Source organism: Mobula birostris, chromosome 9 (genome assembly GCF_030028105.1).
Source record: "Mobula birostris isolate sMobBir1 chromosome 9, sMobBir1.hap1, whole genome shotgun sequence".
NCBI lineage: Eukaryota > Metazoa > Chordata > Chondrichthyes > Myliobatiformes > Myliobatidae > Mobula > Mobula birostris.
In genome coordinates, this window is record NC_092378.1 from 155,493,210 (window position 1) to 155,517,475 (window position 24,266).

General features: G+C 41.0%; 2 protein-coding genes across 4 annotated transcripts in view; one reads left to right on the forward strand and one right to left on the reverse strand.

Annotated features, from left to right (window-relative positions):
• tmem204 (transmembrane protein 204) overlaps positions 1 to 14,058 on the forward strand; it is a 146,153-nt gene extending 132,095 nt beyond the window's left edge. For 2 of the 3 annotated variants that reach the window (XM_072269236.1, XM_072269235.1), the window contains one exon: positions 13,720 to 14,058. In XM_072269236.1, coding sequence (XP_072125337.1) covers positions 13,720 to 14,019 — 300 coding nt within the window. In that variant the 3' untranslated portion in view covers positions 14,020 to 14,058. The remainder of the gene's footprint in view (positions 1 to 13,719) is intronic. The other variant, XM_072269239.1, reaches the window with a different exon arrangement.
• Positions 1 to 24,266, reverse strand: part of ift140 (intraflagellar transport 140 homolog (Chlamydomonas)) — a 232,275-nt gene that overhangs the window by 206,530 nt on the left and 1,479 nt on the right. Inside the window, exons 2-7 of the mRNA XM_072269234.1 lie at positions 22,973 to 23,152; positions 16,604 to 16,828; positions 11,551 to 11,672; positions 8,053 to 8,198; positions 7,074 to 7,249; positions 3,253 to 3,344 (exon numbers count right to left, since the gene is read on the reverse strand). Of these exons, the coding sequence (XP_072125335.1) occupies positions 3,253 to 3,344; positions 7,074 to 7,249; positions 8,053 to 8,198; positions 11,551 to 11,672; positions 16,604 to 16,828; positions 22,973 to 23,125 (914 nt within the window). The 5' untranslated portion in view covers positions 23,126 to 23,152. The remainder of the gene's footprint in view (positions 1 to 3,252; positions 3,345 to 7,073; positions 7,250 to 8,052; positions 8,199 to 11,550; positions 11,673 to 16,603; positions 16,829 to 22,972; positions 23,153 to 24,266) is intronic.

Here is a 24,266-nt window from a genome sequence, read left to right on the forward strand (position 1 = left end):
CCACTACATAATGTACTGGTTGGGCACAGGAGTACATTCAGCCAGAGACTCATTCCACCGAGATGCAACACAGAGCGTCATAGGAAGTCATTCCTGCCTGTGGCCATCAAACTTTACAACTCCTCCCTTGGAGGGTCAGACACCCTGAGCCAATAGGCTGGTCCTGGACTTATTTCCTGGCATAATTTACATATTATTATTTAACTATTTATGGTTTTATTACTACTTAATTATTTATGGTGCAACTGTAATGAAAATCCAATTTCCCCCGGGATCAATAAAGTATGACTATGACTATTTATGGAAATGAATAACCAGTCGACATTTTGGACGGAGTCCCCTCATCGGGACTGGAAAGAAAGGTGGAAGAAGCCAGAATAAGGTGGTGAGGGAGGGGTGAGGAATACAAGCTGGCAGGTGATAGGTGAGACCAGGTGAGAGGGAAGGGGGATGGGTGGGGCAGGCAGGCAGGATGAAGTAAGAAGCTGGGAGATGATAGGTGGAAGAGGAAAAGGGCTAAAGAAGGAGGAATCTAATAGGAGGGGCCAGTGAAAGTCAATACAGACTAGTTGGCTCAATAGCTTCCAAGTTGTGAACAAGCGACATAAGTCCCACCATATATAACGCAGTAATTTGAATGAATGATTTTTCTGATAGACAGCAAATATTAAGATCTCCATCCAAAGTTTTCAAATGACAAAAAAGTGCTCAAAGCTGGACCAATGGATCACATTATACAGGTTCTCTGACTCAGAAAGATTAAGGTGATGTGATTTTGATCAATTACAACATACAGGACATCAGCTGGTCCATATTATCATTCAGACGAATAATTAAAGATGACAATTTTGACATATTGTGGGTGAAATGTTAGGCAGTTTTTCCAAATGCAATAAATTACATTCAAAATGTTTGCTGAGAAAGTTGACATGTCCACTGGCCATTCTGATTGATTGTCATACTTCCACTTTCACTCACTGCTCTGTAACTCAGCTGGAGAGCTTACCATCATCACTGGCAGCACGTCATTCACCCAGCCCTTCCGTTGCTGCATCTTACTGGCAAAGCAACACCATGCACACCCTGAATGTACATCTACGAGCCACTGTCATTGTATTCAGACCTCCACAGTCAGAAACAGAAATAATGACTAGATAAACACAATAAATCGCTGGAAATCCAGTGCAACACACACAGAATGCTGGAGGAACTCAGCATCTATGGAAAGGAATAAACAGTTGACGTTTTGGGCCAAGATGCTGTCTGACCTGCTAAGTTCCTCCAGTATTTTGTCTATATTACTAATTACTATCTGAAGCGTGGTGGGCTATGGACTAAATGCAGGTCAATGGGACTAACAGTTCATGTGGGAGGGTGGGGTACATTGGGAATGAGCGAAATGGCGTGATTCCTCTATTTGCTGATATACTTAGACACAAAATCTTTTCAATCCAAGTTTTGTAACTGAATATTTTTCTGCTATTGTAATTATACAGTGGCATGCAAAAGTTTGGACACCCCGGTCAAAATTTCTGTGACTGTGAATAGCTAAGCGAGTAAAAGATGAACTGATCTCCAAAAGGCATAAAGTTAAAGATGACACACTTCTTTATTATTTTAAGCAAGAAAACCTTTTTATTTCCATCTTTTACAGTTTCAAAATAACAAAAAAGGAAAAGGGCCCGAAACAAAAGTTTGGCCATCCTGCATGGCAGTACTTATTAACAACCAATTTGGCAAGTGTCACAGTTTGTAAACGCTTTTTGTAGCCAGCTTTGAGTCTTTCAATTCTTGTTTGGGAGATTTTCACCTATTCTTCCTTGCAAAAGGCTTCTTGGTCTGTGAGATTCTTGGGCTGTCTTGCATGCACTGCTCTCTTGAGGTCTATCCACAGATTCTCGATGATGTTTAGGTCGGGGGACTGTGAGGGCCATGGCAAAACCTTCAGCTTGTGCCTCTTTAGGTAGTCCATTGTGGATCTTGAGGTGTGTTTAGGATCATTATCCTGTTGTAGAAGCCATCCTCTTTTCATCTTCGGCTTTTTACATACGGTGTGATGTTTGCTTCCAGAATTTCCTGGTATTGAATTCATTCTTCCCTCTACCAGTAAATGTTCCCCGTGCCACTGGCTGCAACACAAGCCCAAAGCATGATCGATCCACCCCTGTGCTTAATAGTTGGAGAGGTGTTCTTTTCATGAAATTCTGCACCCTTTTTTCTCTAAACATACCTTCGCTCATTGCGGCCAAAAAGTTCTATTTTAACTTGCAGTCCACAGGACTTGTTCCCAAAATGCATCAGGCTTGTTTAGATATTCCTTTGAACGTTTTGAATAGAACTTTTTGGCCGAAACATTATTCCACTAGTCCCATTGACCTGCACCCAGTCCATAACCCTCCAGACCTCTCCCATCCCATGTAACTATCCAATTTATTCTTAAAACTTAAGAGTGAGCCTGCATTTACCACGTCAGATGGCAGCTTGTTCCACACTCCCACCACTCTCTGAGTGAAGAAGTTCCCCCTAAACCTTTCCCCTTTCACCCTAAAGCTATGTCCTCTCGTATTTATCTCCCCTAATCTAAGTGGAAAGAGCTTACTCACATTTACTCTGTCTATACCCCTCATAATTTTGCAAACCTCTATCAAGTCCCCCCTCATTCTTCTATACTCCAAGGAATAAAGTCCTAATCCGTTCAATCTTTCCCTTTAACTCAACTCCTGAAGAGCCAGCAACATCCTAGTAAATTTTCTCTGCACTCTTTCAATCTTACTGACATTCTTCCTATAGTTAGGTGACCAGAACGGTACACAATACTCCAAATTTGGCCTCACCAATGTCTTATACAACCTCCCCATAACATCCCAACTCCTATACTCAATACTTTGATTTATGAATGCCAGGATGTCAAAAGCCTTCTTTACAACCCTGTCCACCTGTGACGCCACTTTCAGGGAATTATGTATCTGAACTCCCAGATCCTTTTGTTCCTCCGCACTCCTCAGTGCCCTATTCTTGACCCTGACTGTGATCAGTACACATGCTTTTCAATATAGACAAACATCTAGGTTAATTCTGAACCCAGCTCATTATACTATACACATGTCAGGTTTTCTTTCAAAATACCATTGAAAATGTATGTAATCGCATAATATGACTTAGCATTTTAAAACAGAACAAATTGCAGAATACTTCACTCTGCAGTTCCAAAGCCCAGAATTCTCTCCCAGTACTGTGAAACTATTTCCTCACCTAATAACTGTCTCTCCAGCTGTGGTGATGAGAAGGTCTCTCTCTGCCCAGATAATATCAGAGGCTCGATCTGTCTTTCCACTCAACTTGACCTGCAAAAATAAACAGAGGTGGGCAAAGTAGAATGGAAACCCTGTAAAATCAGAACTTCCTTCTAGTAAGATGGCAGCACACTCAGACACAGAGACCTCTCTGGGTCCAAATAAAGATGTAACTCTTCATCCTTTATGTCTTTTTTTTTAACAGTTGTGTGACGGGGTCCTGATTTACCCCTATGAACTGTGCTTTTGAAAAGAGAGAGCGAGGTGCTCAACAACAGACATTTGTTAAAAAGAGAAAGAGAGTTATTTAATACCGACATCTTATTTTTAAGAGAGAGAGAGATGGTCTGCTTGGAGATGGTGTTATGATTTTTCGGCGGGTTGTTTATACTTTCTCCAAGGTCATTGCCTGCCTGTACATTCTTACACAGACAAAGGAAGGAGGAGTTCTTTGAGATACAGTTGGTACTCAGTATGGTGAGATAAATAGAAGGTCAGACGATAGACCTGCAACACATGTTTTCGGACACTGAATGAGCTTTGTTGTGCCCACAGAAAAGGTGGGTTTTTGGAGAGTCGATCAGGCAGATCGATCAGTGGCTCTTGCAGTGAGAAGAAGGAGTGACCGGTGGGGAGTTGTCCATGTTTCAACCCTTGCCTGAGTTGATCATTCCGCCACAGAAGAATGGTCCTCTTTGTTGTGGTCACAATCGGTGACTTCTAAAGGATTTTGGAGGACAATGGGAAGATCGATGGCGTCAGCTCACCTGAAGACTCAAATCTCTCCCCCTCTCTCTCTCCATCACTACTCAACTCAATACCACGAACTGAACTGAACTTTACTCATCATCGTAAGACTATCTATTTACCCCTAGACTTGAAGAAACTTGGTTTTCCTATATATTCCACACTTACTTATATATAATCATTGCTAACCTGTTTGATTTATTTGCAATTATATTGCTGTATTGCGTAGTTACTAATAAATATTATGAGGTAATAGCAATACCGGACTCCAAAGTGTTTTCCATTTCTGCTGGTTCGTTAACCCGCCACGGGGTACGTGACAATTGCAAGACATTGCTGGATATTAAGAGCACCAAGTACTACAGCTCTACACCACTAGCGAGTTGCTGAATAATGGTGGAACTGGACTTGTTGCACACCGTGCTGGAGCCTGCTTCAGACGGCCAGGAAAGGAGGTGTCAGAGTCGGTGCGCAGTCCAACAGGGTGATTGTTTTGGACAATTCGTTATTATTTTATATATCAAGCAGCAGTAAATTAAGGCAACTGGACTTGCTGTGTTGTCTAGAAAATATTTTGCCACTCATCCGAGAAGCTTCTTCAGTTCTAATCTATGGTGGGTAGTCTAGTTTATAAACCCTGAGGCTACGTCCACACTAGGCCGGATAAATCCGTAACCGAAGCTTTTCCTCTTCGTTTTGACCCTCCGTCCACACTGAAATGGCGTTTTCCTCACCCAAAAAAGGAGCTTTTCTAAAACACTCTCCAGAGTGTTTAAATCTGAAAACGCCGGTTGGCCATTGTAGTGTGTACGGGGTAACCAACTATTTTTAAAACCGCTGTCATGACGTGCCGGAACAAATGGTGGCGGCAGCGCAGCATTTCATTGTTTTCTTGAACACAACCTCCAACACCACAACAATAACTGACAATAGATGTGTAACATTGTATGGAAATACAAGATAACACTGATGCAGACATGTTTTATACATTTAACAAGGTGCTTTATTAATGTATTGCTTGTGCAAACATTCAATAGATGCAATTGTCACTTTTGTCCAGTAACTCATTTTATTGCACATGTTAAATACAGCAAAATAATACACAAAGACATGGCAAAAGTAAAGGCAAACAAATGAGGTAACAGCAAATTTCACCTTTGCCCAGTAACAAGCCTTATTGCATTTAGTTGTAGCTGTCGTCCCTTTCATCGGTGAAAAGACTATGGCTGTAGGAAATGTTTCTGGACAAACGCGCACCAAGTCTTTCGTTTGGCAATTTCCTTTTAAGTTTTTCTAGTCTGTAACTGGACAAACACGCACCAAGTATACCGTTTCCTCTTTGTTTGTTTTCTGAGTGTCCTGCGCATGCCCTGTAGGAGGAGATTCACCCAAATATCCGAGATATTTTCAAAAACGCCTGGTGTGGACACCTATCGTTTTTACGCGAAACCGGCGTTTTCAAAATTATCCGGTCTAGTGTGGACATAGCCTCAGTTATTCAAAGGTATAGCAATCACATGTGGGTTGTTAAGAGTCATAGCGGTAATGAGAGGGTCATTAGTCTTATCTTTGCATGAATGAGGTGTGAACTGTTGTGGAGATGCCAGCGATATCATCTATACTATCCAATGCAATTAGAACTGCACAGATTTGTATAACAGTGAGACAAAACAACCATTTCACAAACGGATAGCCCAACATAGGAGGGCTAACACCTCAGGCCAAGACTCAGGACAAGGGACACTCCTCTGATGATAACAATGTCCACATTTTGGACAGAGAGGACAGGTGGTTTGTAAGAGCAGTTAAAGAAGCCATCTTTGTCAAACTGGAAAACCCATCCCTGAACAGAGAGGGTGGATATGACATCACCTATCAGCTACTTACAATGCAGTCCTAACATCTCTACCCAGGCATCATGTGATTGCCAAATCTTTAAACAACTCAGCTTATAAACTGGAAAAATGATGATGAAACCAGAAAACTGATGATGAAAAATAATGAGAGGCATTGATCATGTGGATTGTCAGTGGCTTTTTTCCAGGACTGAAATGGTTGCGACAAGAGAACACAGGTTTGAGGTGCTGGGGAGTAGGTACAGAGGAGATGTCAGGGGTAAGTTTTTTACTCAGAGTGGTGAGTACGTGGAATAGGCTGCTGGCAATAGTGGTGGAGATGGATACGATAGGGTCTTTTAAGATACTTTTGGATAGGTACATGGAGCTTAGTAAAATAGAGGGCTGTCGGTAAGCCTAGTAATTTCTAAGGTAGGGACATGATCGGCACAACTCTGTGGGCCGAAGGGCCTGTATTGTGCTGTAGGTTTTCTATATTTCTATGTTAATTCATCTCAAAGGTTTTAATTTCATCCACCAGTTTGTCTCCCAATTTATTACTAGTATAACAGACTGGCGCTCAAGTCTAACCCTTAAAATCCCAGTTCCTTTTCCAAAAGTGTTATGCAGCAAGATAATATGATGGAATCCTAAGAATGTTGACCTTCATAAATAGGGGAAAAACAAATGGAAATATTATTCATAAAAGTAACAACCTTTGTTCCAATTTTCATCTTAAAATAAACTTCAATGTTCATTTCTAATTCAGCTCAGGATTGCTGATTTAGAACAATAATCCTAATACTGTTACCTTCGGTGTATTTTAAGACATAGCAATAGATCGGCCCATCTAGTCTGAATTTTCTGTATGAAATGGCCAGTTCACGTTGAATATATATTTGTCTGCCAACCTTTGTACTTCCCCCTTCTTTTGTATTGCCTGCCCTGCTGGATATGGCCAGAGTATACAACATGACAAAGACTACACGATTTTAACAAGCTGGATTATTTAGTATTTATAATAAGTATCCATGGCTGTTGGAAAAATGGAGAACTACGTGGGAAGGAAGGGTTAAGTTGATCTTAGAGTCGGTTAAAGGGTCGGCACAACATTGTGGGCTGAAGAGCTGTACTGTTCTACGTTCTATAGTTGAGCTCGGGTATCTGCTGAAGGCCAGAATATACAGTATGTCCATACCTTCAAAAGCTCTTGACTTGCTCCATCTAGACCAATGTGGTGCTGAGACAGGAAGAGCGCCTCAGTAACTATCATGAGGATTTCCTTTTCCTCCATGTACATGAGCTTCCTGATCGGCCCGTCAGTGTGGAGGACTTGCAGACTCTTCCCTTTCTCACTAACGTAGTACACAATTCCTAATTGAGAAATCCATGTTAGTCTTACTGGTTCTCAGCTACGTTGGAGAACAAAACTCACAAACAAAAGACACCACATGCAAAGATCCGAGAGATCATTAGCAACTTTCCATTATAGTGTATTAGTCAGGATAGAAAACAGAACTGATTAGAGGATAGGATTAGTGAGCTAGGGCTCATCTCTTTGGAGTAGAGGACGATGAGAGGTGTATAAAATGTTACGTATAGAGCAAGGGGAGAGCCAGAGACATTGTCCCAGGTTGGAAAGCCTAAAATTAGGGGGTGTAATTTTAAGGTAATTGGAAGAAAGGTCAGAGGCAGGTATTTTTTTTCTTTTACACAGAGAATTGTGAGTGCATGGAATGCACTGCAGTGGTGATGGTGGACGCAGATATACGAGAGACGTTTAGAAACATGGAGGGTTATCTGGGAGGGAAAGGTTAGAGTGGGTTAAATGGTAGGTGTGACATCAAAGGCCAAAGAGCCTGATTTCTGAATGGACAATGACCGATGAACACTACCTCACTTTTTTTCCTCTCTTTTGTACTACTTACTTAATTTATTTTTTATATGTGTATATTTCTTATTGTAGTTTATAGTTTTTTTATTATTGTGTATTGCATTGAACTGCTGCCGCCAAATAAATTTCGGGACATAAGCCAGTGATATTAAATTGGACTCCGATTCTTCCTGATTATACTGTTTTTAATGAAATTATGTAATAATTCAAACATCTCTCTGAATTGTAAGTATTTTTTTGAGCAGAGTGCAATTTTTAAAGCTGTACAGATTGTTTTGCTCACCATCTGTAGAGGTGACAAAGCACACGATTCCTTCTTGAAGTCCAATTTTAAATGGTGCATCTCCCTTTCCAACCTTCCTCCAGTTAAACATGTCCAAAGCATTCTCATCTCCACTCACAGCTGCTTTTGCCAACTGCACCAGATCCCTACAGAATGAAGCACTCCAGTTAGTCTCTTGTAGACAAATAATTACATTACATGTACCATTAGGAGGCAGCATGGTAGCATATGCTTTGCACAGTAGCATAGCAGCTAGCGTAATACTCTACAGTGGCAGCTGTAAGATCAGAGTTCAATTCTTACTGCTGTCTTGAAGGAGTTTTATACATTCGCTCTGTGACCACGTGGGTTTCAAAGTCAAAGTAAAAATATCAAAGGACTTTGAGAATCATTTTCTTGCAAGCATTTACCAGAAAATAAAGAAATATAATAGAATTCCTAAGAAAAAACTATATATAAGCAAAGACTGACAATCAGTGTGCAAAAGAAAAGTTGTACAAATAAAAAATACTGAGAACAAGAGTTGTAAAGAGTCCTCGAAAGTGAGTCCTCTGGGTGCTCCAGTTTCCTCTCACCTTCCAAAGACACACGGGTTAGGGTTAGTGAGTCATGGGCATGCTACATTGGTACAAGAAGCAGGCTGTCCCCAGCACATCCTTGGACTGCGTTGGTTCTTGACACAAAACAACATATTAGGGTTTGTTTCATTGCACCTTTGACAGGTAAAACTAATCTAATCCATTTGTGCTAATCCCTCAAATGCTGGCGGTGAGAGATAATCCTCTGATCAATACAGGTGTGAAGCTCTTGCTAACGTGGCTCCTATTAAGAGCAACAACTGGAGAGCTGCTTCTTCACTTTTCACAGGAGAACTTTTAAAGCATTTTACAAACTGTAAAAGGTAATACAAATATGGCAGCCAGTCACAAAATTGAAAGAGCCCATAATCATGTTGGGGATGTTAGTGATGTAGCAATACTGGCCAGGGTATTGGAGGGGAAGACCTGGAGATAAATGGGACAAAGGCCTAGCTAGGTAGGCAACATGGTTGGCCAGGTTCTTTGGGATGATAGGCCTGTGCCTGTGCTATATTGCTCTTTAATGTATAACATCTTTCTGAAGAGAAATGTAGGACCTTCAGCATCTATCTGAACTAGAACAGTATGTTTTGATATTCTGCCTGACAAAACAGTGCTTTGGGTATCAAAGAACTCCTTCACTGTTGTAATTAAAGATCAGTCTAGACCAGGCTCAGTTTCTGGATGGCTGCTCAAATCAGAATCATTTGTATAGCCCAAGGATTATTGCTGCCACACAGGACAGAGACTCTGGCTCCTTGTGACTTCAGATTCTGCCTGCACTTCATTTGCACATTCTCCATGTGACAAGAGGAATTCCACCTGGTTGCTGCTGTTTCCTCCCACATTCTGAAGTGCAGCAGGCTGTAGGTTATTTATTTCGTCATTCATTCTTTCTTTCTTTATTAATCTTTTTTATTGATTTTAAAAAAGCATAAATACAATCAAGAGGAGAATTAGTTCAAATATATATATCAGTAACAATATAAACCAAGATTAAGATAGACATTGTCAAAATTATAGATATTGTTAAACTAGTATAAAATATATAATAAAAAAATGAAAATAACAATTCTCCTCTTAGCAGTTTATGAAGAGAAAGGAAAAAACATTGGGTTTTAACTGAAAAGAAAAAAAAACCCACTACGCTATATAAAAAAACAAAACAAACAAAGAGGGACTGGGCAGTCCATTTTGAAGATACAACCAAAAAAGAAAGAAAGACTTCCTGATCAAATCTAAAACTTCGAAAAAAAATTGAAAGAGTAATAAATCAAATTAAATAAAAATATTGGATAAAAGGTCGCCATGTTTGCTCAAATTTAAAGGATGTATCAAATGCCTGACTTCTTATTTTCTCTAAACTTAAACAGGACATAATGGAGGAAAGCCAATAAAAGACCGTAGGTGGATTGGAATCCTTCCACTTCAATAAAATGGATCTCCTAGCCAGTAAGGTCGAAAAGGCTATAATACGTTGAGCGGAAACAGGAATATTTCCTGCTTCTGATGGGATAATCCCAAAAATTGCCGTAAGCAAATTAGGTTGTAGATCCAGATCCAAAACTCTTGATAGTGTTTTAAAGACATCTCTCGAAAAGTTACCTAGCTTTATACAAGACCAATATATATGAGTTAAAGTGGCCAGCTCAGTATTACATCTGTCACAAATAGGATTAAAATTCGAGAAAATACACGCTAATTTATCCTTTGACATATGGGCCCGATGCACTACCTTGAACTGTATCAATGACGGGCACAAATAGATGAGTTGTTAACCGAATGAAAATTTTTACTCCATTGATTATCTGAAAATGACTCTTGAAGTTCCGATTCCCAAGCGTGTTTAATTTTATCATTAGATATCATTCGTGAACTCAAAAACCGTCTATAGATTATAGCTATCAACCCTTTTTGAAATGGTTTAAACTGAAAGAGAACATCTGTCATATTAGGTGGATAAGCAGAAGGGTAATTTGGTAACAAACCACGTAAAAAATTTCTAATTTGTAAATATCTAAAAAGGTAAACATTAGATAAATCATATTTATCCACTAACTGAGAAGAAGATATTAAACAGTCCCCTAAAAACAAATCTGAAAAACTTATTATTCCCTTGGCTTTCCAAATTAAAAAGGCCTTATCCAAAATTGATGGTTTAAAAAAATAATTAAAATAGATATTACTAGAAAGAATAAAATTATTTAACTCAAAAAATCTACGAAACTAAACTAAATTCTTAATGTATGTTTAATAATGGGGTTAAATTCTTGTCTGCCAATCTTAGAAAACAAAAAGGGAAGAGGAACTCCCAGTAAAGAGGCCAAAAAGAATCCTTCCACCAAGTTTACCTCTAGATCCAACCATGAAGGACATTCATGTATATCTGAATAGCGAATCCAAAAAGTAATATATCGAATATTAATTGCCCAATTATTCATTCATTCAATTGGAAATACATTGTAGAATAGGTCCTTCTGGCCCAACAAACCACACCACCCAGCACCCCACCTATTTAACACTAGCCTAATCACAGGACAACTTATAATAATCAATTGACCTACAAACTGATACAGCTTTGGACTGTGGGAGGACACCTGACCACCCAGAAGAAACCCACGCATTCACAGGGAGAACGTACAATTTCCTTACAGAGGGCCTGGAATTGAAATCTGACGCTGAGGGGTAATAGCACTGCACAAACCGCTACGTTGTTTGCCACTAGCATGTAGAATCTGAGTAGAAGGGGGTTGATGAAAATGGGATTAATGAAGGGCTAGTATAAAATGGGTGGGTGGTTGGAAGTGAACTAAAGGACCTGTTTCTCTTTGACTCCATCTGACAAAGGGCTTGCAGACAATTGACAGATCTGACAGTTACATAAAATGATTACTGAATGAGATGCTGAAGTCGTACTTACTCTCCTGGGGCTGGAGGTTTGAAGATGCAGTGAACCAGGTGCTTGCCATAATCCTGCTTAGTGAGTGGTGGTCCTTGCACTCGCCCATGCTGATCCACTCTCCAAATGATCAGCACTCCAGCCTGGTGCCAAACACATCATGGGTACAGCAAACAAGTGAATTCAAGCTGTTACAATTACTCATTAAGAACTTGATTATGGAAAATATTTAAGATCTACCTTTAACATCTACAATGCACCACAACACAGCGATAAAACTGCCAATCAAATTGGGCTTTAGGCACTTCAAACAACCTTCCAGTAAGACTGATTTATAACTCAGATTAACTAAAATTATCCGCATAACAAACTTAATGCATTTCAATTTGTTTCATACAAATAATGACCCAATCTCCAACGAATGAATAGAGAAGCAAAATACTGGGCGTTGTCTCAGCCAATTGGTAGCTGAGAAGGCAGAAAGAGCTGGAGTTTCAAGTTCAATTCCAGAAGGAGCTTCCACTGCCACTAAGGGCCAAAGAGACTGCACTGTGGTGCAGAGTTCTATGTTAAATGAGTTTTCCCAAGAGTGCCTCCAATGAAGGACAGTGGATTCCGGTGAACTGGGACATTTCAGGACCAGTGCATTTTCGCCCAGTTAACCAACTGCACCATTGGCTAAATTTTGATGGAAATAATAAACAATGTTTAAAGAAAGGTAAACTGTCATTTAAGTAATAAATTATGTATCTAAACAAATCAGAACATTATCAACACTACTACAGTACTACAAAACTGTATTGGTTCCTAATAGCAATTGACAGAGGAATTCTATGCTGCTGTGTTCTTTACATTGACTGGAAATGAACAAATTCAGTGCAGACACCTAGTGCAGATAACTCCTGCCAAAGAGTCCCGGCCCAAAATGTTGACTGTACTCTTTCCCATAGATGCTGCCTGGCCTACTGGGTTCCTCCAGCATTTTGTGTGTGTTGCTCAGATTCCCAGCATCTGTAGATTTTCTCTTGTTAGTGCAGATAATGGACAACCTTCATACAATGCTTTCAATGATTTCATCTCCCAAATCTTCATTTTCATTGTAAAATTCAAGATGATTGTCAATGCCTTCAAATTTTTCATTGTTCCTAACTTGTTGAAATAGTGAAATTATCACTCCCAGCCATTTCTCCAAGCTTGAATGCTTGAAACTGCAGTAAGCAGAACAGTTCTGAATTGTCTTACTGCTTACTTCTCACCAACTATCAGTAACAAAACTCACTGCTTTTTGAACACACACATGCAACTGACGCTATTTAAAAGTTGTCTGCTTGAAGCACAGTGCAGCGTCTAAGGCCATACAAGTGCACATGACCAACACTAGTTCAAAACCTTTTGGCAACAGTCTCCAGTCTCAATTAAGCAGCAAAGTATCCCAAATAAACGAAGGGAATCCCAGCTACTTTCTCAATTAGATTTTGTTTTTTCAAGAGCTGTCCCTGATTAACCAGAATCCACTGTACATGCTTTCTTAAATATAGAGACCAAAACTGTACACAATACTCCAGTGGTATGAGCACCCAGTAAAGTTGATCAAAGCTTCCATACTTTATTCTACACGGTCCTTGGCAATAAAGGCTAACATTTCAGTGGCCTTCGTAACCACTTTCTGTAGTACGGAGGTACAGAACTCCGCCATGGACAGTCCTAAGCCCAGCTGCAAAAGGAGGAAGGTTGGGCATGGGGCTAGCAACCCCATCCCGTAAAAACCCAGAGCTACAGATACACCAACAGAAGCTCCAAAGACCTCATCCCTGGGAGACGAAATATGAAAACGCGTTACACCTGGGTTCAACATGAAAGACTGGACCAGGACAGAGGATTCTAGCAAGCTGCTGTCAGATGCCCCAGCAGGATTGACAGGCTTAACAAAAAGCAGAGGTATAGGATGAACAGAACACCATGGACTCCATCTTGCACTTCCATGGATTGTGTTATTTGTATTGCACTATTTTTAATAAAATTGTCTTGTATAATTTATTTTCTGTACCAGTGATGCTGCTGCAAGTTTTTCCACTGTACCTGTACCTCACTGTACTCATGCACATGATAATAAACATGACTGGATTTGACTTAACATCTTGCATTTCATACACTATTTCCATCTTTAATATCTCTATTTTTCCCTTTCAGGATTCTTTTGAAGATCCTGACCTGCAGTTACACGCTGACTATGGTTCTTTGCCAGAATGGGACCCGCTGTTGGGGTTTCATGAATGGCCGTTGTTCAGCACAACAAGGGCTCGGCCTAAGAGCTTCCCTCACCTTTGGAGGTCTGAGATCTTGTGGCTGTGGAGATGGGGGGGGATCGGAGGTCAGTGCCTCTGCAGAAGATCGGTGTGTCATTGGAGACAGAAGATCACTGGCTGTGTGCCCAGAGACCCAAGATCTTTGGGCACAGAGCCGGAAAAAGCGACGCAACAGACTTTTTAAACATCGTAAACCAATGAGTTGTTTGTTATGTCTCCCCTCTCGCCGTGAAATGGAGACATCTCTTTCTCCCTTATTCGGGGGGGGGGAGGAGAGGGGGACTGACTGACTGTGGTATATTGAATACTGGGTGAACAAGCAGTCTTTGGGGAAATTGCAAGACTGTGTCTTTGCTGTGGTTTGCTTACACTTGAGTGCTCAGTGGCGGGTGCCAATGTTTTTTTTGCCAGTGGGGGGAGAGGGGTATTGTTGCTTGCTGCCGCTTACGCGCAGGAGGGAGGGGAGCTGGGTGGGGGGGGACTTTGGGGATCTAACATTTAACCGCCATTCATTCTTTTGGGACACTCCTCTGTTTTTGTGTATGGTTGTGAAGAAAAAGCATTTCAGGATGTATACTGTATACATTATCTCGGATATTAAAACGTACCTTTGAAACGACGACCCTCAGAGCCCCCAGCACACAGCATTTTGTACACTCGTTCCAATTTAATTACAATTTGCTTTTTAAATTCTTCTTTTGAATCCCCAATTTTCTTGGAATCTAATTGATACTCCACATGCCAGCATTTTGCCTACTTTCCTAACCTACCCATATCCCCAAGCAGACTCTTTGCATCACGCTTCTACCTTTCTATCATCAGCACATTGTCTACAGTAATAACTAGTTCTTTGGTTCATCATTAGCATAGATTATAAATGTCCCACAGTATGTCAGCAAAGACTCTCGCAAGTTTCTACAGATGTACAGAGGGGAGCATTCTGACTGGTTGCAGTCTGGTACGGAGGGGCCACTGCACAGGATTGGAAGAAGCTGCAGAAAGTTGTAAACAGACAGCTCCATGATGGGCACTCGCCTCCCCAGTATTGAAGACATCTTCAAAAGGTGATGCTTCAAAGAGGCAGCATCCATCATTAAGAACCTCCATCACCAAGGACATACCTTCTTCTCATTGCTACCGCTGAGGAAATGGTACGGGAGCCTGAAGACACACTCAACGTTTTAGCAATAGCTTCTTCCCCACCGCTATCAGATTTCTGGATGGTCAATGAATCCATGAACACTACCTCATTTTGTTTTCTCTTTTATTGCTCCCATTTTGCACTACTTATTTAACATTTTCATGTACATTTCTTACTGCAATTTACAGTTTGTTATTATGTATTGCTGCTGCAAAACCACAAATTTCATGACATATGCCAGTGATATTAAACCTGATTCTAAATTTCTCTTTCAAAGGATGATGATTCTGCTGAATATGGTGGACATGTCAAGTTTGCACCGAAATGTGAGGTGACACTGGGAGTTGTTCCCCAGCAAACCCTGAGCTGTGTTGGATGTTGACACAACTAATGCATTTCACTGTATGCTTCGATGTACATGTGATAAATAAATCTGAATCTGATTCTGGGCTTAAGAATACATAGTACCTGGCTCAGGGCAGCTTCTGTTTTTATTCTGTTAAACGGACCTTACCTTTCACATGATAAAGATTAATTCTTGGTCTCTCTGTCTACCTTATCATAGCCCTTGCACCTTATCGTCTGCCTGTGTGCGCTTTCCCTGTAACCGTATATCCTGAATTCTGTTCTTTATTTCCTCTTATACTACCATGGCATACGCATGTATGTGTGGAATCATCTGTCTGAATAGTATGCAAAATAAAAGCTTTTCACTCTATCTCAATCCATGTTGGATTAAAAGTTCCTTCCCCCAGGCAGTTAACCTGATCAACCATTCTAGTTCTACGCTGCAGAAGTGCAGCAGTTAGCGTGACACTATTACAGTTCAGAATGTTGGAGTTTGGAGTTCAATTCAAGAAGTTTGAACGTTCTTCCCGTGAGTGTTTGGATTTGGATCAGACCAAAGACATATGGGTTAGTAACTTAATTGGTCACTGTAATTTGTGCTGTGATGAGGCTAGGGTTAGGTGAGATGTTCAGTGGTGCAGCTCGTTGGCCTGAAAGGGCTGCTCCAACATGGATAGATGGTTAGATGGATAACCCCCATTACTAGACTATAAACCATACCATAGCCTCTATTTTTACATAATATTATCTTTTTAATTGTTGATTGTTATTTTTTGTTGCACATTCTGCCAACATACCACAGCAAACTCCTAAGCAACACACACAAGATGCTGGAGGAACTCAGCAGGTCAGGCAACATGAATGGAAATTAATAAACAGTTGATATTTCAAGCCAAGACCCTTCATGGGGACTGGAAAGGAAGGGGGAGATGTCAGAGAAGAAGGTGGGGTGGAGGGAAAGGTAGACAAGCTAGAAGGTGATTGGTGAAGCCAGGTGGGTGGGTGACGGAGGGGGATGAAGTAAGAAGCTGGGAGGTGACAGGTGAGAAAGGTAAAGGGCTGGAGAAGAAGGAACCTGATAGCGAATTCCTAATAATCTTAATGTATATAGCAAATAAAGTTCTTCCTTGATCTTTGATATGACAATAATAAACCAACCAACCACCCGTACCTCAATAATTATCCTTCAGGAGCTAAAATCTCTCATTTTCCACGAGAAAGCTTTCTGTGCATTGTGTTCACATTACTGCAGTTTGGTTCATCACAATCTCTCACATACCTTATCAGCAGAGACCAGCCGCGTGCCATTGCTGCTCCATTCTAAGATGGTGATCTCAGCCCGGTGTATGCTGCCTGTTATCTGGTGTTCTTCCCAACCATGATCAGCCCAAAATGTCACCACTCCAGTTTGCCAACCAGCTGCCAAGATCTTCTTGGAAGGATGCCAACTAATGAGTGATGGCTGGAAAGGACGTTCGATGTGTGCGTTGGGAATGTGTTCTCCCTGTAAACAGGAAAACTTCAGAACACATCCTCTCACTCAGTGTACAGTCATTGTGTCCAAAATCATACAAGTACACTTCATTTCAACCTATGCACAGTTGTTATGTTGGTGTGGGTTTGTTTCCACCACTTACTGACTGGTGGGGAAGGATCACAGTTCCCCAAACAAATAGTCAAATGCTGTCCTCTGTACTTACCATCATAAATGTAAAAAGTGGTAGAAATACGCAGCAGGTCCAACAGCATCCGATCAAGCCAGGTTATGAAGGATCAATTTCTCACAGTGTTTCCAGCATTTTCTGATTTACCTAGTTTTAGACTTCTGAGATCTGATGCTTTTTGCACCAAGAATAACATCTCATATTCCACTTGATGGCATGAACATGAATTTCTCTCCCCTCTGTCCAACCAGCCCATCACCCCTTTTCTTTCCCCTCTACCACCCTCTTGATTTGTCCTTCACCCACACATTCCTCCCTCTGGTTTGCCTTTTCATCTCCTTCCCTTCATCTTATGGCCAAGACACATTCCATTTTCTTCAAGCCTTTGTCACTTCAGCAGGAAGGATCTTGGCCTGAAACGTAGACTGTACTCTTTTCATAAACGCTGCCTGGTCTGCTGAATTCCGCCAGCATTTTATGTATGTTGCTTACCTTCTTAATGACTTTTTTTAGTTGCCTTCTGTTGGTTTTTAAGTTTCAAATCCTCTAACTTCTCACTAATTTTTTCTTTATTGTATGCCCTCTCTTTGGCTTGTGTGTTGGCTTTAACTTCTCTTGTTAGCCATGGTTATGCCATCTTGCCTTTAGGATACTTGTTCCTCTTTGGGATATACATATATCCTGTGTCTTCTGAATTACTTCCAGAAATTCCAGCCATGCTGCTCTGCCATCATCCCTGCCAGTGTTCTTTTCCAACCAATTTTAGCCAACTCCTCTCTCATGCCTCTGTAATTCCCTTTATTCCACTATAACAGTGATACATCTGACTTTAACTTCTCCTTCTCAAATTTCAGGGTGAATTTGATCACATTATGATCACTTTCCCCTAGGGTTCTTTTACCTCAAGCTCTCTAATCAATTCTGAGTCATTGCACAACACCCAGTCCAGAATAGCTGATCCTCTAGTAAGCTCAACCACAAGCTGCTCGAAAAAGCCATCTCATAGACACTCCAGAAGCTCCCCCTCCTGGAATCCAGCACCTAGTGATGATGATGGTGATAATAATCAAAGACCCCGTCCACTCTGGACATTCTCCCTTTTCCCCTCTTCCGTCATACCACCAGTCTGAAGGACAGCTTCTATCCCACTGTTATGAAATTAATGAATGGTCCTCAGTACTCTTGCCCTCACAACTGACCTCGTTTTGGTCATTATTGTTTACCTGCCCTACACTTTCTCTGTAACGGAAACCATTTACTTTGCATCTTGTTATTGTTTATACTACCTTAATGCACTGTTGTAATGAAATGATCTGTATGAACAGAATGCGAGATCAGCAAGAGTGCAATTCCCAGACTGGAAGTGAGACTGAGGCAGAAACCATTATGACATTTAAACAGTGCTTGGATGTGTATTTTTAGATCTCCGACTGGCAGCACTGTGAACAGTGCAGGAAAGCAGAATTAGGCTGGATAGTTCTCGTAGCTGCGAAAACAAGTGACTGAATGCCCTCCTTCTGTGCTCACGAATTTTCCATGATTTTCTTTGTCATACCTTTTGATGAATCTATTTGGCAAATGGCTGTAGAGGAGTGAATATGAATAATAACTGATAAAGATTTCAAGCTTCGCGATTCAATATTGTTTAAAGATTAACGAACACAATAATTGTTACTCTGGATCCGATGCAGCACAAAAGCAAACAACATGATAAAGAACACAACAATCCAAAACACAATAAATATAAATACATAGGATAGCTTATACAGTACTGTGCAAAAGTTTTATTTATATATGTTTTAAAAATGGGGGAAGGGAGGAAGAGGGCACTAGAGTAATGTAGTAATTTTATTTATTGCACTGTTGCTGCAAAAATAACAAATTTCATGAAATATGTGAGTGGTAATCAACCTGATTCTGATCTGGGTCTCTATTGTGGACTGAGAGTGGGAAAGGGGCAGAGAGAGGGGAATCATAGTTGGGAAAAGGGGAAGGGAAAGGGAAGGGAGCAGGATACACCATAGAGACTTTCTGTAATGATCAATAAAACAATTGTTTGGAATTAAATTATCTTGTCTGGTGTCTCAGAACTGCATTTGTCGACACTCACACCACCCCCTCCCCGGACTCCTCTCCCACGGTGCTCCACTCTCGCCATTCCCAATATCCTTTGCTCCCTCCAGATTTACAAACTTGCCCTCTGCTCCATGTTGACAAATATAGTACAGCGCGCATGTCTTAGGCACTCTAGCTATACAGGTACACCCTGCTTTTCGAAAGTTCGCTTTACGCCACTTCGCTTTCACAAAAGACCTACATTAGTACCTGTTTTTACTAACCGAAAGAAATCCGAACAGGATTTTTGCTTTTACGAAAAAAGGCGAAAAGTGAAATTAGCGTTCAGCATTTGTTTTGCAGCCAGCTGTTATAGAGGCAGCGCGTACCCCGAGCAGCGAGAATGGCGCTGCCAAGTTCCTTCCCCGGGAACTACACTCAGCATCTCAGCATCAAGCCACCATAGCTTTGAACTCCGTGAGATTTTCGCTATGATTGACAATGCTGCAATGATTGCAGAAAAGTATCACTTTAATTTTGAAAGGTCACGTAGGTTTAGGGCAGGTTTGCAGGATGTTCTGAGTGCTTCAAAGAACTGTATGATAGAAAAATGTTGGAACCTTCCAGTGTGCTCGCTGTCTTCCCGATTCTGGTAAGTGAAACTACATAATTTCTACTTTATATAGACTGTGTATTTATCATATCATTCCTGCTTTTACTATATGTTAGTGTTATTTTTAGGTTTTATGTTATTTCAGGGGTACCCAAACTTTTTTGCACTGCGGACTGGTTTATTATTGACAATATTCTGGCGGACAGGCCGACCCCGGGGGGGGGCAGGGGTAGGGTTGCCAACAGACAAGAGTAGCAGTTAAATATGTTGTGTTTACCCCAGAGAGACTACAATGACCATGAAGCCTTGTGCGGGCACCAGCGCGCATGCGTGTACGTGCCGATTTTTTTCTACAAATCATTTTTGGCGATTCGGTTCGGGGGGGGGGGGGTGTTAATCACGACCGGAATATAAGTGATAAGTGGCTAATACACTCAATTTCGTTTCTAAAAGGGTTTATCTAACGAATTTAATATTAAACACACAGCGCATATTTTCCTTGCATGAATATAGTGATAAGTCAATTATCAGGGGAGGACAGGGGAGCTTGAAGTAAGTGTTGAACAAACTTCCAGTAGAAGTGGTAGAGGCAGATTCGGTATTATCATTCAACAAAAAATTGGATAGGTATATGGACAGGAAAGGAATGGAGGGTTATGGGCTGAGTGCAGGTCGGTGGGACTAGGTGAGAGTAGCGTTTGGCACAGATTAGAAGGACAGAGATGGCCTGTTTCCGTGCTGTAAGTGTTATATGGTTATATAAGTCACTTATAAGTCAATAGCATCATAATATTTTAAGTAACATTTGGATATTAAACACACAGCACATATTTTCCCCGTATGAACACATAAAATCATTGCAACACACCAATATCGCTGAATCAGTGGGAGCCCTGGGCTTGCTTCCCTGCAACAAGACGGTGCCATCGAAGGGTGATGGGAGACAGCGATATTCGAATGGGTTCCTTATGTCCAGTCTATTCCGCAATTTAGTGTTCGTTGCATTCATTGCAGAGATATGTTGGAAATGGAAGCAACGTTTTTGGTGCTTTCGTGGCTATCTCAGGATATTTAGCCTTGAATTTGATCCAGAGTGCCAGCAGAGATGTTATGTCAAACATACTTTTCAGCCCGTCGTCATTTACAAGCTCAAGGAGTTGATCTCCTTCCCACGCTGATATGGATGACACGCGGGTAATGACCTCGCATGCGTTCAAGCTCAACAGTGGGCGTGACAGAGAATGAGGAAAGGTGCAGCTGACTCATATCGCCAAATCATATTGTTTCCTCGCGGCCCAGTAGCACATGCTTTGCGGCCGGTACCAGTCCGCGGCCCGGTGGTTGGGGACTGCTGTGTTATTTGGTATGATTTGGTAGGCTATTTTTTGGGTCTGGGACCACTCAAAAATACAAATTAATGGTAATTGCTTTCTCGCTTTTCGCCATTTTGGCTTACGAAAGGTTTCATAGGAATGCTGTACTTTCGGTTAACAGGGGAGACCTTTATACAGTGCCTATAAGAACTATTCAACCCCCTTGGAAGTTTTCATGTTTTATTATTTTATAACATTGAATTACAGTGGATTTAATTTGGGTTTTTTTTTGACACTGATCAACAGAAAAACTCTTTTGTGTCAAAGTGAAAACAGATCTCTACACATGACCTAAATTAATTACAAATATAAGACACAAAAAAAATTGATTGCGTAAGCATTCACCCCCTTCAAGTCAGTATTTAGTAGATGCACCTTTGGCAGCAATTGCAGCCTTGAGCCTATGTGGATAGGTCTAAATCAGCTTTCCACATCTGGATACTGCAATATTTCCCCATTCTTTACAAAACTGCTCAAGTTCTGTCAGATTGCATGGGGATTGTGAATGAATAGCCCTTTTCAAGTCTAGCCACAAATTCTCAGTTGGATTGAGGTCTGCAATCTGACTTGCCCACTCCAGGACATTAACTTTGTTGTTTCTAAGCCACTCCCGTGTAGCTTTGGCTTTATGCTTGGGGTCATTGTTTTGTTTGAAAACAAATCTTTTCCCAAGTTGCAGTTCTCTTGCAGACTGCATCAGGTTTTCCTCCAGGATTTCCCTGTATCTTGTTGTATTCATTTTACCCTCTACCTTTACAATCCTTCCAGGGCCTGCTGCAGTGAAGCATCCCCACAGCATGATGCAGGCACCAACATGCTTCATGGTAGGGATGGTGTGTTTTTGAGGATGTGAGTATTTGGCTTATGCCAAATAAAGCATTTAATCTGATGGCCAAAAAGCTCAGTTTTGGTTTCATGAGATCATAGAACCTTCTTCTAGCTGGCTTCAGAGTATCTCACCTGCTTTCTGGCAAACTCTAGCTCTAACTCTAGACTCTAAACTCTAACTCTAATTCTAGCTGAGATTTCAAGTTTTTTTCAACAGTGGCTTTCTCTTTGCCACTCTCCCATAAAGCTATAACTGGTGAAGTTCCTGGGCAACAGTTGTTGTATGCACAATTTCTCCCATCTCAGTCACTGAAGCACGTAACTCCTCCAAAGTTATCATCGGACTCTTGGTGACCTCCCTCACTCGTCCCCTTCTTGCACGGTCACTCAGTTTTTGAGGACTGCCTGCTCCAGGCAGATTTACAGCCCTGCCATATTCTTTCCATTTCTTGATGACTTAACTAATCTCTAAGGGATATTCCTTGACTTGGAAATTTTCTTATATCCATCTTCTGACTTCTGCTTTCCAATAACCCTTTCAATAAGTTGCTTGGAGTGTTCTCTTCTTCATGGTGTAGTTTTTGCCAGGATACTGACTCACCAGCAGATTGGACCTTCCAGATACAGGTGTATTTGTACTACAATCAATTGAAACACTGTGACTGCACACGGTGATCTTCATTTAACTAATTATGTGGCTGCACCAGTGAAGATTTGATGTGTCATATTAAAGGGGGTGAATACTTATGCAATCAATTATTTTGTGTTTTATATTTTTAATTACTTTAGATCACTTAGAGATCTGTCTTCACTTTGACACAAAAGAGTCTTTTTCTGTCGATCAGTATCAAAAAAAGCCAAATTAAATCCACTGTAATTCAATGTTGTAAAACACTAAAACATGAAAACTTCCAAGAGGGATGAATACTTTTTATAGGCACTACATATGTGCCTAAGACTGTTGCACAGTCTTCTGTACATAGATTGATTGTATGTCCATAAAGTGACGCTAGGCACACGAGTATCGGTCGGTGACACAGACAGGAAATTGATAAATGATGGTGGTACCCAAAATATAGACTTCAAAAGGAAGAAAGAAATAGCAAAATACTCACCTGCTCGAGATATACATCCACGCTGCCTACTGGACTGCTGCTGGTACTGACAGAGGTCACTGCCAGCAAAGGATGGATGTTATGCCAAGAAATCTCGGACGGAGAGCCCACAGTACCTGACGCCTCAATACGATGATCAAAGTATACTGCCATGTTAACATTGTCAAGTTCTGTCTAGTTCTGTCAGGAGACAAGGAAATTTTAAACAACACTACAGCAATAATAGATTTAATAACTTTCATAGAACAGTACAGACCCTTTGCCCTTGATGTAATGCTGTCTTATATAAGCTTTCTCAACGATGAATCTAACCATTCTCTCTTTCAATGTCCATACATCTTCATTTCTCTTTCATCCAAATGTCTAACTAAGAGTCTGTTAAATGTCCCTAATATATCTGCCTCTCCCTCCATCCCTGGCAGTGCGTTCCTCTGAGTAAAAGACCCACCTCACACATCTATCTCCACTAAAGTTTCCTCCAATCACCTTAAAATTATGCCCTCCCATAGTAGCCATTTCCACCCTAGAAAACATCTGGCTATCTACTCTACCTATGCCACGTAAATCTTTTACACCTCTGTCAAGTCTCCTCTCATCCTCATTCACTCCAAAGAAAAAAGCTCTAGTTTGTTCATCCTATCCTCATAAGACATGCTTTCTAATCCAGGCAACATGCCAGTAAATCTCCTCTGCACTCTTTTGAAAGCTTCCACGTCCTTCCTGTAACGTGGCAACCAGAACTGAACACAATACTCCAAGTGTGGTCTGACCAGTGTTTATCTACCTTCTCCGACTTCTGGTATGGCTGCAATAAACAACTGGATGAGCAATCATTTCCTAAAACTAACTGAAGATACAACTGAAATACTTCTGGTTGGCCCCAAAGCCAAAAGAGATGGATTTCTTGGTAAACTTGAAAAATCAGAATAAAAAATCCTGGATGTTATGATTGCAGGATTGAATGGTTTCTCATATGAAGAGCATCTGTATTCACTGGAATTCAGAATGAGGGGTGACCTCACTGAAACCTATCGAATGGTGAAAGACCTCGATAGAGTGAAGGTGGAGAGGATGTTTCCTATGGTGGAGTGTCTAAGACCAGAAGACACAGCCTCAGAATAGAGGGGCGTCCTTTCAGAACGGCGATGAGGAGGAATTTCATTAGCCAGAGAGTAGTGAATCTGTGGAATTCATTGCCACAGACAGCTGTGGAGGACAAGTCTTTATCTATATTTAAGGCAGAGGTTGATAGATTCAGGGCATGAAGGGATATGGGGAGAAGGCAGGAGATTGG